The 16324-nt window shown below is 40.5% G+C and overlaps 1 protein-coding gene across 1 annotated transcript in view; it reads left to right on the top strand.

Moving 5' to 3' along the window:
- Positions 1-16324, top strand: part of SLC25A40 (solute carrier family 25 member 40) — a 1199913-nt gene that overhangs the window by 103008 nt on the left and 1080581 nt on the right. Inside the window, exon 4 of the mRNA XM_044067526.1 lies at positions 4841-4944. Coding sequence (XP_043923461.1) covers positions 4841-4944 — 104 coding nt within the window. The remainder of the gene's footprint in view (positions 1-4840; positions 4945-16324) is intronic.

The raw sequence follows: 16324 nt of genomic DNA, 5'->3' as shown, positions 1-16324 counted from the left end.
TATTGCATCTATTATTCATTTGTATACCTACTCCTAATAATGGAGGGTATTTTCTACCCCATTCCTGGGTTACATATCCGGTTAAGTCATCCAACATTTTGTCAGGATATCCCTTTTCTCTGAACATAGCCACCATAAATCTAACCTCTTTTAGCATATTGTCCCTTTCTGATGTCATCCTCGCTGCCCTTATTAACTGCCCTTTCACTATATTATACTTGACTTTATATGAATGGGCACTAGTATAATGCAAGTAACCAGACCTATAGTAATGGTTACTTGCATTATACTAGTGCCCATTCATATAAAGTCAAGTATAATATAGTGAAAGGGCAGTTAATAAGGGCAGCGAGGATGACATCAGAAAGGGACAATATGCTAAAAGAGGTTAGATTTATGGTGGCTATGTTCAGAGAAAAGGGATATCCTGACAAAATGTTGGATGACTTAACCGGATATGTAACCCAGGAATGGGGTAGAAAATACCCTCCATTATTAGGAGTAGGTATACAAATGAATAATAGATGCAATAATAATGAGGATAGTCATTACAAGAGAGCCTGTATAGTGAAGTATGGTCATCATACACATCAGGTTAAGCAAATTATTTCAAAACATTGGCATATTTTGACAAGTGATTCAGTGATTAAGGAAAAAATCCTCTATACCTAATTTTGTATATAAGACTGGTAATAGCCTTAAAAGGCTTATTGAAATAAGACAGAGTTCTATACAAGATACAAAGATTTTTAGAAGGGGCACTAAAGTGGATGTTGTAGTTATTGTAAGTACATATATGAAGGCATAAATATAGTGTTAAAAGATAGAAATAGAACTAAGGTACTTTAAACATGGCAATTGTTTAACCAAACATGTGGTATATTTAGCCATTTGTGACACATGCCAAAGGTACTATGTAGGAATGACGGATCGATTTCTCAAAATAGAATTTACGATCATATCTATTGCATTAAGAGAAATGATACTTAATAATGCATTGTCGAGACATTTACTAAATAGCGAGACATGTATGGGCTTTAAATTTGGTATATTGGATGTGGTCACTATAAATCCCAGAGGTGGGAATATAAAGGCCATCGTGGGGGAAAAAGAAATCAAATGGCAGCTGCGATTAGAGGCTGCCACACCACCTGGCCTTAATGAAGTAATCCCTACTAAACCTTTATTGAGGGTATAATTATAGCCTTGTGGGAATTTTGAGGTAAATAAATAATGTTAGATAGTAAAAAAATAGGGTTTTACTATGTATTTAAAAGTAGTAACTATCAACTTAGATTTATAGTATTGTTAGTTTTATTGTATTTTGTATGAATGAAATTTTCCATTTTGTGAATAAGATTTTTAAATTATAACAGCAGTAGATATATATATAGTATGAATACTCATTAGTAGTGAAAATTGATGCAATTTTAAGTGTTATTTTATTACATTGCAGTTTTGTGTTAGAGTGTAGATCGATTTGATGCTTATCTAAGTCAGAGATGCATTTTTTAATGTAAATGTTATATCAAGGGTTAAATGTACGCAATTGGTTAATTGTTCTTGGGAAAAAGGCGGGTAATTAAGGTATTTAAAGTGTATGACAAACTTTGACTGATGTTCTGAAGAAATCTAGAGTTACTAGATGAAAGCGCTCAACCATTAGTGTCATCGTTTGGTGAATGTTTTTACAATAAAAGATAGCAACTGCAGTACTTCCGTGGTTCCTGAATTTTTTGAGCCTTGCTGGGCTTAAACTCTGTGAGGTATATTTATATATCTACATATTTTGTAAGTTGAATGTGCAGTTTAAGGCTAGACGGTATTTTCTTGCTGCAGTGGTAATATATGTTACAAGAGCTTTGTCCTGCTCATGAGATTAATGCCTTGGGATTCTTTCCATAGTTAAACAAAAAACTGAAAAGGCAAGTTGCTCACTGTAGTAGCAGATGGCTGGTTTCTTTCTATTGGTTTGTTGTTCCTCTAGCTTGAATTTTGCTGTCTTGTGGTGCTTTTTTGTTGCATGAGTTATGGATGTATGTTGTGTGTGTGCTTAAATGATTTGCAGATTGGGCCTCTCTTACTTGGGGAAACGTAAGGAGTAGACTTTTTTTTTTTTTTTTTTTATTTCTGGAGGATTTTAATGGAAGCTTTTTTTTTCTGTCCCTCAGCAACACAACTAGCTTCTCAGTGTTCTAGTTGTCTGCTCATGTCTTTACTTCTTTCAAGACACTGATTAGATGCCCCCTCCCACCCTAGAGCTAGGAAATTCTTGATTTTCCAGTCCAGTTAGAAATTGCTATTGCCACAATACTGAAGGAGTAGTTTGTGGTTTGCTGTTATTGTTTGACAGCATACCGGAGTTAATTTCATGTTTTTGGGGCATACAAATGTAACCTAGTGCCTTGTGCTGCCTTACAATTCCAACTAATTGACACAGACTTGAAAAAATTACCAAGTACATAAATCTGTAGGTACTGAATGGAAAAAAACCGAAAGAAAATCAGATGCATGGTGTTATGGTGTGCATTTCATACAACTGTACTTTGTCAATTTTTTTTGCAACATGTACCCAGTTTAGTGGCATAAAGGGGTAATACCCTGACTATGCCCCACCAGTTGCTCCATGTTCTGTTAGCAGCTGTTCTGTGAGCTGACAGGACAGGAATGTGAGCGAGTGGCCGACACCAACTGTCCTATCCAGGAGGCAGTAGCTCGTCCAGTTCCCCCACTGGAGCACCCGCTGGGGCAAAGGTTCAGACATGCACTGCATATTCACAAGGGTTTGGATATGTAGGCCCAGCTAATGACTTGACCTCCAGCTGAACATTAGCAGGTATACAGAAGTGCACATCTGTGCCTGTGAGGTTTTTCATTGTATCTTGCCTACCGACTATTAAAAGTAAGCTGTAGCAGCGTTGAAAAATGTCTTCCCCCTCCTTCAGGATGATTGGCACAATACTTACTCTACCTTTTACTGCCACCAAGGAAACACTAGAAGGAGAAAAAGGATGCATTTAATTTGTCTTTATGAAGATGAAGCTTGATGTTCATGTGTATGAGGAAACTGGGCCCAGTTTTCTTCCAAATGTCTTCTCTGTAGTGTCATAGGTTCATAGGTTAGTATTAGGCTAACTGCCCTTATGAGCCATTTTAAGCCTAGCCAATTATCTCTTGTGAGACTCAAACCCTGCACCTTGTGTCTGTAAGGCAAACACCTTAACCATTAGGCTACCCTCCTAACCCTCAAGTTTATATAGGTTCATAGGTAAATAGTAGGCCATTGATCTGGTAGGATCCTAAGACTGCTAGCCTTACATTCCCATGGCAGTTACTAGCCCTTGTATATTGCTTCTGAATAACCGAGAGATGCTCCGAACAAGGATACATTGAGGTATTTACATGCTTCCCCAGGGATGAGTTGGTGATTACCCATTTATTCATACGAATTACATTGAAAGGAGTAAGAAAAGTATTTTGTGGAGTGGAAGATGGTTCCACAGAAGCAGTACTCTGTGATGTACAAAATGTTCTCTTTATTTTCCAAAGCTAAGATCTCTTGAGTGGGTGTTTGCTACACCATTGGACTTATGAATGTGTAACAGGTCTGATGGAAGTTTGAAGCTCTATATGCAAGACATAGATCACCTCTCAATAGCTTGTATGATACTGAGAAAAGGGACAAGGCTTTGAGAAAGCATTGTGGTCATTCCAGCTGTGACAAATGTTTGGAACATACATATGGAAAGCTGCGTTATAATCCATGATTGGCCTAACGAGTGCCGAATACAGTGGAACAATTGCATTCCTGGATCTGGATGTAATAAACGTGGTGCCTCACAGCAAGAGGTTCTCCAGCTGGATTCCTGACTCTGATGCCTTGTGTGTGGAGTCTTCATTTCCTCTCTGTGTTTGCGTGGGTTTCCTCTGGGTACTCTGGTTTCCTTCCACATTCCAAAAACACGCAGTAGGTGGATTGTACATTCTTTAAGTTGCCCATAGCTGTGTGTGTCTGTGTGTGTGTCTGTGTCTGTGTAAGAACAACCGTGGCAGAGCTAGCCACCTGGCAGTATGAACCTTGGCTCTAGATGATTGCCACTGTTAAAGTGATATCCTGACCACATGTGCAAAAATGGGGAAAAAGGGTTGTGGATGGATGGATAAACTTTGCAGTGAAAAAGGACTTGTTTACAACGTACATTTATGGTGATCAAAAAAACGCAGTTCATTGTCTACATAAGTTTCTAGATCTGTAACTACAGAATCCGTTTTCAGGGGTATGTTGTTAGTGTGATAGTTACAAAGGGAGTCATGCTTGCTGAAGGATACAATTATACACTTCTTGGCATTTGTATGCGCATACAACCCAGAACAGCTATAATAAAAATTACTTTGTCAGGTGGCTGCCACTGTAATAGTCTCTCCCACTCCTGGAAAAACAGACATGGTATGGGGTAAAAGATATAACACCTTATGCCTGCTATATACTGCCATCTTGCACTGTAATATACTCATAATATTAATATTATTTGTATTATTAAATTATTTTCTAACTTAGTAAACAGAACATTAAAAGTAAAAATAAAAGGGCAGTCCTAAAAGATTTTCCACTGCAGTAACTTGCACATAAAAAGTGTATTAAACTCCAGAAAGCTTCAATGGCAGTGCATTAAATCTGTTCTACAATTATCTGTTATTTTATATTTGTAGCACTTTTATGAGATAGACATTACTGCTTATTGAGTTGTACTTTAAATTTTGCAGACAGTGTCTTTTACGTAAGTCTGAGTAATTAAAACAAAATGATTTACATCCTTTTATTTCTGTGCCTTTTCTATAGGAAAATGCTTTGTGTATTGTAATGGCCTGATGGATCATCTCTGCATTTGTGAAGATGGAAACAAAGCATGGTACAAAGCATCTGGACATTTTAAAGGAACATTGGTAAGTGTCAGGGGTTTTGTATACTGGCATTCATGTTAGATAATAAAGAATTTAGTAACAGATTAAGTGAAACGCCATTTTTACATGAGATACCATCAGAGAGCACCAGACTGATGTGTTAAGAAAACAAATTGATATTAATTTTAAAATTAAGATGAGCAGTTACAAAACTTCAGAAATGTTGGAACTTTACTGATTGCTCAGTATTTACAAGAAGCATGTGAAGGTGGCGATAGGGGGCAATGTTTCTAATGTAGTCGTCTGGGGAAAATATGGTAACTTTCAGATAAGCCACTATAAAGCGGTTGTGAAAATCTGAGGCAATAGATTTCTTAAGACTTGGTAGATATATAAAGTCTAACAAAAGAAGTCTACATTTCCCTTCAAGTATCCTTCTGATAATGCCATATTTATCAACATTCTGTAATAATGCCATGTGTTTCCCTGCTGTGGTTGGAGAGACAAGTCATAAGTCAAGATTCTGCTGAAGGAGAAAATTGTAGAATTCCCATTTTTAAATGATAAATTAAATTCTTGACCTTCTGGGCCACCTACATAGCATAACTAATCAAAATAGAAAGAGTTAGGGGCTGCCATGGCTCCCAGTATAGCTAACATAGCCCTGGGCAAGTGGGAGGAGGACTTTGTGTTGAAAAACACAGACTACATGGGAATAAAACACCTTGCAGCTTGGAGATTTTATCACGTACCTCAATCAAACAACCCCTTCCTGAAGTTTACCTCTTCCCATAGCTATACTTCACCCACTTTCTTAGATGTGCAGATTTCCATTGACACCAACAATAACAGAACCACCACGATCTAGTCAGAAAACCAATGAGGGTTAACTTATTATTCCACAGTAAAAGTCTACATCCTACAAAAAACAAGTATAATGTAGTGCAGTCCCAGGGCTATAGATTAGCTAGAATTACCACAGAGATGGAACAATTTTTGAGAAACCTGAACAACTTAGAGAATGATTTTCTAGTGAGAGGCTATGAAAGTTGGATGTTAGACATCCTGGAACCCATTATAGAACTGAAAAGGACTGAAGCACCTTCTCCCCAGTAGGAGAATGTTATAAAGTTCCACAGAGAATAACAAATGCAAAAATAGCTGCATCCTGACATACACTTTGGATTATCACAGTATCAAAAATGTTATTGAAGAAAACTGGGCCATTTTCACAGGAAACCCTTTTCTGATTAATATCTTAGGGTGAAGCCCCATCCTTTGTTTATAGGAAGTTCAGGAACATTAGAAGTTTTGTTGAATTTAAACCTAGACCATATGAGAGAAACACTAAAAGATGTGAAGCTAATTGTACGATATAGCAAGGTGATAGTTTTTATTGCCCTTAAACTAAGACCAGTGCAGGGGTGACTGTAACACTACAAAAGTAATTTACAGGGCACAGTGCAGCAGGGGTGACTGTAACACTACAAAAGTAATTTACAGGGCACAGTGCAATGAAGGTGATGCATTCTATGCGGGCAAGACTGTAAATAAACTCAAGCGTAGGATTTCATGTCATCTGTCAGAAATCCGCTCTGGATGTAAAAATAATGCACTAGCCAAACACCTTTCTCTTCATAAAAGACACACAGGTTTTAAGTTACAGATCCTGGATCACATAGACATGGGTGATCTTGAAGGAGGAGACATCCTGAATATTCTGGAGAAACATGAACTCGTGGCAATTAAAGCTGAGCTCTTTTAGGAAGCCTGGACTGAACTACTACTGTTCAATTAAAAGTGTACTGGAACTTAGAAAATTGCCACATTGTTTACATGACTAATTTTATTTTATTCTACCAGTTGGTTTTAAATACCATGTTAAATCAGTTTAATGTTAGTGTATATTTTGTTTCCATCATCATACATTTTTTTCTTATTAGTTTTTTCTTTTTCTTGTTCTCTGTTTTCCACTTTATTCAAATGATGATGTGTAGTAACTACTAACTAATTATACAATAATATTTTTATAGATAGTTTTTAGGGTTCTTGTACACATACCTTAAGAAGTGTAGAAGGATGAAAGCGATCTTTGTTAACAATAGGTTATGAAAACAGAATTTGATTTTTTACATGCAAATTTTATATGTATATATCTATATATATTTTTTGATTGCCAAATGGATTAAGGTTGATGTATTTCCAGCCATGTAGTATATTGTCTTGGATAAAATCACAGACTTAATAATCTGGTTAAATAAGAGATACCCCATCATTATAAATTGTATTTAAACTACATAAGGATTATATTATTATGACAGCTACTAAGTAGGGCAGGACCAGCTTGAATGTCACACTGATGGGGGAAGGGATGTGAATTTAACACGTGTACCAATAAAACAAAACTTTGTTTTACAGCACAAAAAACCACTCCCTTGCCTGATAAAAAGTATGTATGGATCTATATATATCTATATATATCTATATATATATCTATATATATATATATATATATATATATATATATATATTTAGAAAGCTTGTGAGGAAACTATTACTCTGTTATTTTTGTTTTACTTGGATCACTTGTCTGTGTACTTAAAGAATTTTCGACTGGAAACGGATTGCCTGCCTTGCTTGGATTACTTTTGAATACTTAGTAATTCTGTACAATATTTCAAATTATATATTTTTTATTATTTTTTTTTACTTAAGATGAATTAGTTTACTACTTCTACTACTATTGTCTGATCTGATTAATATTCAGTGATTAACTAAGGATATATGGACTGAAAATCTTCCACAAAGAGAAGGTTCTTGCACTGTTTTGTCCTTATCAAAAATCAAAGACCAATGTATTTGCACACAACTCCTTGAGCACCTCATTTGCCAGCAGCCTCCTCTTGCAGACCCAGCACTCCCCCCCCCCCCCCCAAGTCCTAGAGTCACAGCTGTCCTATATCTCACCAGCGTAGTCATCGTAGAAATACAGGACTGTTAGTCTGAACCACATTCCTCAACTTATGCTAAGTATTTTAAAGTTTCTTTCCTACTAAACTCATACCTCTAGGCCTCAAGTTATCCTTTATGTCCCTCCTCATCACTGTTGCAGAATTCTTAACAGAAGGTATATTCTGCCGAGAGTAGCAGACCATTCGGCCAGCATACCAAAGAATTTTTTCATTCCAGGCACTGTACGTCAGATTTAAGACCTACATCCAAAGCATAGGTGCACAAGTGATGTACAAGTGTCTAACCTCCAGAATTTATTTGCTGCAAGTCCGAACACTTCTCGAGAAATTCAATTTGAAGGTCATTTGCCAAGTTGGTTCAGCTGCCAAGCTTTTGCAAGGTGAGTGCCCATTTGGGTCTTTTCCTAACTTTTTTTTTTTTTGTTTAATAGCATTGTCCTTTTACACATCATTCAGGAAGGGAAAATGAGAATGTGGGAAGCAGCTTCCCCATAAAGATGCACATCTATTGCCTTTTTTGTTTGGGTGCTACTCACAACCATACTATGAGCAAGATTTGTCAGGTATTTGTTCCGAAGACTCTTTGTAACCTTTTCTCCTCCCTTTTTTGTATATTTGAAGAATCAGTATTTGAAGCTTTTGGCCCAGGGTGCCATGGCTTCTTTGTCTTAAAAAAGACTAAAAAGTGCACATTGAATCTGTTGCTGTCCAGTGTGAGGATGTATCTGTCGGGTTGGATGAAGAACCCTTGGGACGCTCTGGTGCCAGCATCAGCTCCCTATGCTGCAGCCCAGTTGGAGGCCAGCACTGGGTTGCCTACATGCACATCCAATGAGGGTGGTGCATATGTCAGCTGCACACAGGGAAGGGGCACCATGGCTGGTAACTTTGGAGGGACATAGGTGGATTCCCCTGATGCTATTTCCCGAAGAAGTCCCTAGTACTCTTATTGAATCTAGCCAGATGTCTGAACCTCCTAGGTTTGTTAAGGGTGATGTTTCCCTAAAAACAAAACAGTAAACCATGTATGGCTCCTGTGGCAAAGGATCCTCACAAGGAATGGTAAGATTTCAGACAGGGCCTTTTTAATGATCTTATGGCTTTAAAGCCTCCTCAAGGCTTGTCAGTCCCTTCATCTATTCCTTGATCGTATACTCCTTGTAAGTGTCCTAGGGAGTCTGAGTCCTCTGACTTGGATTCAGATTCTAGTGAGGAGTCCTTGGCTTACTCTTCTCAGTTCCATTCTCCTCTTCCCTTATAGTCTGAGGAAGTGTGTTCTCTTTCTTCAGATTCTCCAAAGAAAAAAATATGCTGTGGAACATATGCTAGAACATTTTAATTGGGATTTTTTCCCCAAGTATCTGATGTCCAAAGGAGGTACTATAATCTCTTGCTGATTTATTCCCTCCTGTCCCCCTTTGTTGGATGCTTTGTTAGACACTTTCTCTTCAGCTTCTCAAGCCCCTGATTCATAGCCTTCTGTTCCAAAGCATTCTGGTTCTACAAAGTCCCTGAAGCTCAGAAGTTTTTGTATAAAAGCCCTTCTGAGCCTACTGTAAATTCTTTAGCTGCTAACAAGCCATCTAAATTGCTGTCCACTTCTAAATTTTTACCTTCAGATAAGGATAGTTGTGCTGTGGACCCTTATTGGGGAGAAGTGCACACGTCTACCACTTTAGCTTTTAGTGCCATTAACATCAAGACTAGCATGACTATGAATGTGCAGGCTGTTCTTTCTCATCTTGGGATATTGTGACTATTTTGCTAGATTCTGAGGCAAAGTCTTCTGCCATTTTTTTATTGAGCACTGCTTCCCAGGTGACTTGTCATTCTATAAAATGCATTTATAATGTTGCTGACGCCACTTTTAGGGCAGCTGCATCAGGATCTGTGATAAGATATTCTTGGTTACACTTACAGGCTCTGCCTGATGATATCAAGTCAAAAAGCTCCTGGATCTCTTTTGGATAACCAGAATCTCCTTGGTTCAGATGCAACTGAGCTGTTTACAACCTTGCAAGACAAAGGGAAAGTCATGAAGAATCTGAAATAAATCTTTTTGCCCCCTGTTCACAGGTTCCCAAGAAATTATCTATCTAAATCCTCCTTTGTCCGAAGGAAGCTTAGACAGTCTTCTGGGGTTAAGAGGTATTCCAAGAGGAGTTTTCCTGTTAATTTCTCTCAGGGTTCTAAGAGTCAAACACCTTCTTTCCCTGATAAATCTGCTACTGTCTGACATTCAGCTACTACTTCTTCTCAGCCAGATTCCTCTTTCTCTCAGGTGAACTGTGCCCTTTTCTGTTTGGCAACAGATAACCACAGACTCTTAGGTTCTTTTCATTATCCAAAATGGATAGTTTATGGTTTGGAAGTTCCTTCCTCCCTTTACAGATCTTCCCAAACTCTCCTTGCCAGATCCTTCATTTACCAGTGATTCTGCAGGATCTTTTGTTGCAGGGAACCATTCAGTCTGTTCCCTCCCTCTCAACAGGACAGAACGTTTTATTCCCAGATGTTTTTAGTTACCAGGAGGGGTGTCTTGTAGGCCCAGTCTGGATCTTTCTTCCCTTAACACTTTTCTAAAGGCTCCATCCTTCAAGACGCTACCTCCTTTTATCTCTCTTCTGTCTGCTGTTTCCTCAAGCATTCTGAGTATCTCTGGATTTTAAGGATGTTCATCTTCACATTATTCACCCTTTCTTCAAGAATTGTTTACGATGTTCTTCATCTCACATTGCTGCAGTCCTTACATATGGGTAGTCCGCTGTCCTCGGTCGGCCTGAATACCAAAGTATTAGGCTGACGTCGGTCAAGGCGCTTAAAACTGACATCAGGACGTCAGGGTACAAAAGCGCATGACCGACGTCATTTCCTCAGTCTTTTTTGCCGCATGGTCCGATGCAGAAGCAGCGTTGCAAGTGCCGTTCGGCGTTCTGAAATTTTTCGAATTCGGAGTTTCAGACCGAATCCAAGTTGCCTAAGTACCCGCTAGAATATTTTGGTTTTTCTTGCCTCAGTGTTTTACCGGATGTCAGAAAAAGTGAATAACTGTATTTCTTGTGGGAAACAGATACCGCATAGGGATTATCATTCTTTGTGTATTCCTTGTTTGGGGCCGGAGCACGACGTTGTTGGGTGTCGCTTTTGTGCTAGGTTCAATAAACGCACTATTAAGCGAAGGTTAGATTGTGCTAGGCTGGTCTTTGGGAAGCGGTGCAATTATAATATGCCGTCGGATTCTCCGGCGCCCGCTTCTGCGAAGAAGCGCAAAGACAAAGCAGTTAAACCCAGGCAAGATGTCGTCCGTTCCGGACGCCGGTTCTTTAGAGGCTTCAGTGGAACCGGTGGTTCCGACGGAGACTTCTCTAGAGTCTCAGGGGGAGACTTTGATTTTGCAGGAGGTGGTCTCTCAGGAGGCAGGTCAGGCTGAAGGGGCTTCTCAAGTTACTGTAATCCCCTCCCTTCCTAGGGTGGTTAGGCCTTCTCCTTCTGTTTCCAAGGCTTCTCCCAGAGGCAGGCCAGTTTTAGCTCCTGTTGGTGTCACTCCTAGTTCAGCAGGGTCTGTGCCTAAGAAGCACATGCTTAAAATGGCAGAAGATTAGATTACTCTGATTAGAGGTTCTTTGCCCCCTCCTGATAAGAGGCCTAGGGTGGAGCCAGAGTTGGGAAGTTTTGAGCAGGCTTCGGATGTTTCAGAGTCTTCAGCTGAAGACTTGCAGGAGTACTCTCCTTATTCTGATTCTGATGCAGATGATTCCACTCCTTCTGCTTCTCCTCCAGAGGATTTTTCTTTTTCAGAGACACTTCATTCTATGAGGGAACATTTTAAGTGGGAAGGTCAGGACTTCTCTGATTCTAGGAAAAGGCTTAGGGAGTTTTTGCTGTTACCCCAGCATAGGCCCTTGGCTATACCCCCTGTTCTGGATGTTGTGGAAGATGTGTTTGCAGAGGCTTCACTTAATCCTGATTCTCTGCCTCCTGCTCCTGTTAAACCGGATAGGTATTACAGGGTGCCTGAGGCTCATAAATATCTTTATAAGAGTCCTAGGGCGGACCCAGAAACTATTAGTCAGGGACCTAAGGGTGTCAAGGCCTCTGTTGTAAAAAATCCGGTTCCTCTAGATAAAGAGGCCAGAGCTTTGGATAGATGGGGAAAGAAGGTCTATACATCTTCTACCTTAGCTATGAGGGCTTTGAATTGCCAGTTTCATATGTTGAAATATCAAAACTTTCTTCTTTCTCAATTGAAGTCTAAGGTGGATGCTCTGGCGGAAGGCATTGAGTGTAAAGAATTACAAGATTTGGTGCATGTCTCTGAACAGGTGGGTAAGCATTCATTACAGTGTGGTTTTGATGCTGTGCAGGCCTCGTCTAGGGTGGCTGCCACTGGCTCAGTTCTTCGCAGGCATGCCTGGCTGAAGGATCAGAATTTATCTGACCATGTTAAGACAAGGATTTTGGATGCTCCTTTGCAGTCTGATGTGTTGTTTGGTTCACCTGTGGAGTCAGTCTTGAAGAAAATGGAAGACAAGGCTAAGTCTATGCAGGCTGTTAAAGATTTTTTGCAAGTTCAGCCTCCGAAGTTTAGTAGGAATTGGCCTGCTAAGGGGTGGACGTATCCTTCTTATGATTCTCAGTCTAGGGGTAGATCTAGACGTGGTAGGGGCAGAGCTCAGAGTTCTTTCAGGCCTAGAACAGGGAGTTCACCTGCACAATCTTCGGGTGAGGGCAGGGGCCAGTCCTTTCCTAAACAGGGCCAATGACCTAGCTTTTCAGCTGCCAGATCCTTCTTGCCTGGCAGCACCTTTGGGAGGAAGGTTAGCACTCTTCAAGGAAAATTGGATGTTGATTACCCAAGACAAATGGGTATTGGATATCATACACCAGGGTTACAAGTTTTATTTCCATACCTTGCCTCCTTTCAAAGGCATGCCGGACGTTCCTCCTCAGCAAAGACTAGAGGCTCGCAAACAAATTTCTCTACTACTTCAAATAGGGGCCATACAACCGGTCCCTCTGCCAGAAGTGGGCCTAGGATTTTATTCTCGCCTGTTTCTAGTACCAAAGAAAGGAAACACGTGGAGACCAATTTTGGATTTATCTATCCTCAACACATATCTGGACATTCCCAAGTTCAAAATGTTGACGTTACAACAGCTTTTACCTCTGCTGGGCAAAGATCACTGGATGGTGACTCTGGATCTCAAGGAGGCTTACCTTCATGTTCCTATCAGGCCCAGTTGCAGGAAGTATCTGCGCTGGGCTGGGACTTCACATTATCAGTTCTCTGCATTGCCCTTTGGCTTATCTACTGCGCCCAGAGTGTTCACGAAGGTTCTGGCTCCAGTGGTAGCTTTCTTCAGGCTAAGAGGAATACAGATCTATCCTTATTTGGACGATTGCCTGATTCTGGCCCAAGAAAAGGACGAACTTCTTCATCATTTACAGTATGTGATGGCAGTGTTAAGATGCCTGGGGTATTCTGTGAACGAAATAAAGTCCAGTCTAGTACCCTCTCAGGACATGTGCTTTCTGGGTGTGAGACTGAATACAGCATCCCAGATGGCCTTTTTTGACCCCGGACAAACAAAAGAATCTTTCTCTTTACTTCCACCAGTTGTCTCGTCAGTCCAGGCTGACTGCAAGGACAGTCCTTCAAGCCTTGGGGTTCATGGCATCTTGTATTCTGGTACTTCCCAATGCCAAACTGCATATGAGGAAGCTACAATGGTATCTCAAGAATGTATGGACACAGCACTGGCAAGATTTGGACACTGTCATTCAGATAATACCTTGCATTCAGAAGGAATTTTTGTGGTGGGCTCAGGAATGTCACCTAAACAAGGGACTCTCTGTGACCCGGCCAGAGGCGAGTCAGATTTTAACGACAGATGCCTCAGACAGAGCTTGGGGAGCTCATCTAAATGGAAAATGGGTACAAGACACGTGGCCTGCCAGACTTCAACATCTACATATCAACTTGAAGGAGATGTTAGCAGTCCAATTTGCATTGATAGCTTTCAAGGATTTACTTCTTCCAGGGCAGGTGTTGATTCAAACAGACAACACAACTGTCATGTGGTACATCAACAAGCAAGGGGAACGATTCTTATCCTCTATGCAGACAAGCAATGATTTTGTGGGAGACTGCTCTCAGTTTACAGCTAAATCTTCAGGCAAGGTTTCTGCCAGGAGCACAGAACTCCTTAGCAGATGTGTTGAGCAGACAAATTATGGATCCCCACGAGTGGAAATTGGATCCTCATGTATTTCAGAGATTGACAGTGTTATGGGGAACTCCAGACATAGATCTGTTCGCTTCTCCACTAAATTACCAGCTGCCAAAGTTTTGCACAAAAGGTTTCATCCCACAGCTTGGAAAGTGGATGCTCTCTCATTCAATTGGAGCAATCTTCACGTGTATGCCTTTCCACCTCTGCCTCTCCTCCCAAAGGTACTGCTGAAGGTCAGACAGGACAAGCCAAACATGATTTTAATAGCTCCAGATTGGCCTCGACAGCACTGGTACCCATTACTGAGAAGTCTGGTGCAGGAGCCTCCATGGCCTTTGCCTTCGATTCCTCACCTGCTGTCTCAGGAGAACAGTCATTTACTCAATGTCAAACTTCATTCTCTACATCTGACAGCCTGGCATATTCTGTTTTAAACCCTGGAGGGTCTCAGCTTCCACAACAAGTTTTGAATGTGATTTTGGAGGCCAGAAGGCCTAGTACAAGGAAAGTTTACGCAGATAAATGGAGGAGATTTTTATTTTGGAGTACAGCAAAGGACTTTGATGTTGATAAACCTAATTTAAGTGTTGCGCTTCAATACCTCACTGAGTTATTGGACAAAGGTTTGTCCTTCTCCTCTATAAAGGTTCATGCTGCAGCAATTTCTGCTCACTATGACTGTGACCCACCATTATTTTCTCAGCCTTTGTTTAAGCAATTCCTTAGAGGGGCAAAGAATATAAGACCCCCACGTAGAGCTCCTACTCCTGCTTGGGATCTCAATTTTGTGTTGGAGAAACTCACTCTACAACCTTTTGAGCCTGCAGCATCGGCAGAGTTGAAATATTTATCATGGAAGACTGCTTTTTTGTTGGCCATTACCTCTGCGAGAAGGGTTTCTGAATTACAGGCCCTTATGGCAGTTGAGCCTTTCTTAATTTTCCACAAGGATAGGGTGTCTTTGCGTACTAACCCTTCTGTTATGCCTAAAGTGGTTTCTAGTGTGGCTTTAAACCAAACTATTCATTTGCCTACTTTTTATGCAAACCCCCCAAATAAAGGGGAAAGGATTTTGCACACTTTGGATATACACAGACAGTTGCGATATTATTTGAGCAGAACTAAAGGGTTCAGGCAGTCTCAGCAGTTGTTTGTTTCTTTTGCTTTGGGTTCTCAGGGCAAACCTGTTTCAAAACAAACTATTTCTAAGTGGATTGGTTTTTGTATTGCTTTCTGTTATTCCCATCATGGTAAGGAGATTCCAGCTGGGATTAGGCCTCATTCCGCTAGGGCTACTGCCACTTCTACAGCTTTTTTAAGGGGGGTGGCTACTAAAGATATTTTGGAAGCAGCTACTTGGAGTTCAGTGCATACTTTCTCTAAGCATTATCACCTTCCACTTTACTCTAAATCTAGGGCTGGATTTGCCACTGCAGTTTTACAGGGCATGTTGGCAGCTCCTAATGCTTTATAGTTTTGCCATCCTCCCTTACCTCTGCTTTGGGATTCTACCCATATGTAAGGACTGCAGCAATGTGAGATGAAGAACATAGTACAGTTTTGTACCTACCATAAATGTAGATGTTCGAAGATCCACATTGCTGCAGTCCAATTTACCCTCCCTCCTTCCCCTCTGTTGTTGATGGTGGTGGTGTGGTTTGTGTTGTACATATTGTAAATATGGTTAGTGCACGGGTGGTTGGTTAGGTTTTGCTGGTTTTTGGCTTTGGCCTTTCTTGTTAGGGCCTTCTGACATCTGGGGCAAGAAAAGACTGAGGAAATGACGTCGGTCATGCGCTTTTGTACCCTGACGTCCTGATGTCAGTTTTAAGCGCCTTGACCGACGTCAGCCTAATACTTTGGTATTCGGGCCGACCGAGGACAGCGGACTACCCATATGTAAGGACTGCAGCAATGTGGATCTTCGAACATCTACATTTATGGTAGGTACAAAACTGTACTTTTCTCTGCATCTTTCTCACATTATCAATTCTCTTCTTTGCCTTTTGGTCTTTCTGTGACCCCGACTCTACCAAATGTCTAGCCATTGTGCTGGCTTTTTATAGGCTTCAGAGAATTCACGTTTCCTTATTTAGACAACCTCTTGATTCAAGCTCTGTCCCAGCATCATCATCTTCAAGATCTTGAATTTACAGTGCTTCTGCTGCAAATGAACTCTGTCATAATGGCTATACTGTCCATATTATCTTGGAACGT

Source organism: Protopterus annectens, chromosome 3.part1 (genome assembly GCF_019279795.1).
Source record: "Protopterus annectens isolate FY-2018-M chromosome 3.part1, PAN1.0, whole genome shotgun sequence".
In the NCBI taxonomy this organism is placed as follows: domain Eukaryota; kingdom Metazoa; phylum Chordata; order Ceratodontiformes; family Protopteridae; genus Protopterus; species Protopterus annectens.
The sequence above is the reverse complement of the archived record's forward strand: the minus strand, read 5'-3'. Positions and strand labels throughout refer to the sequence as shown.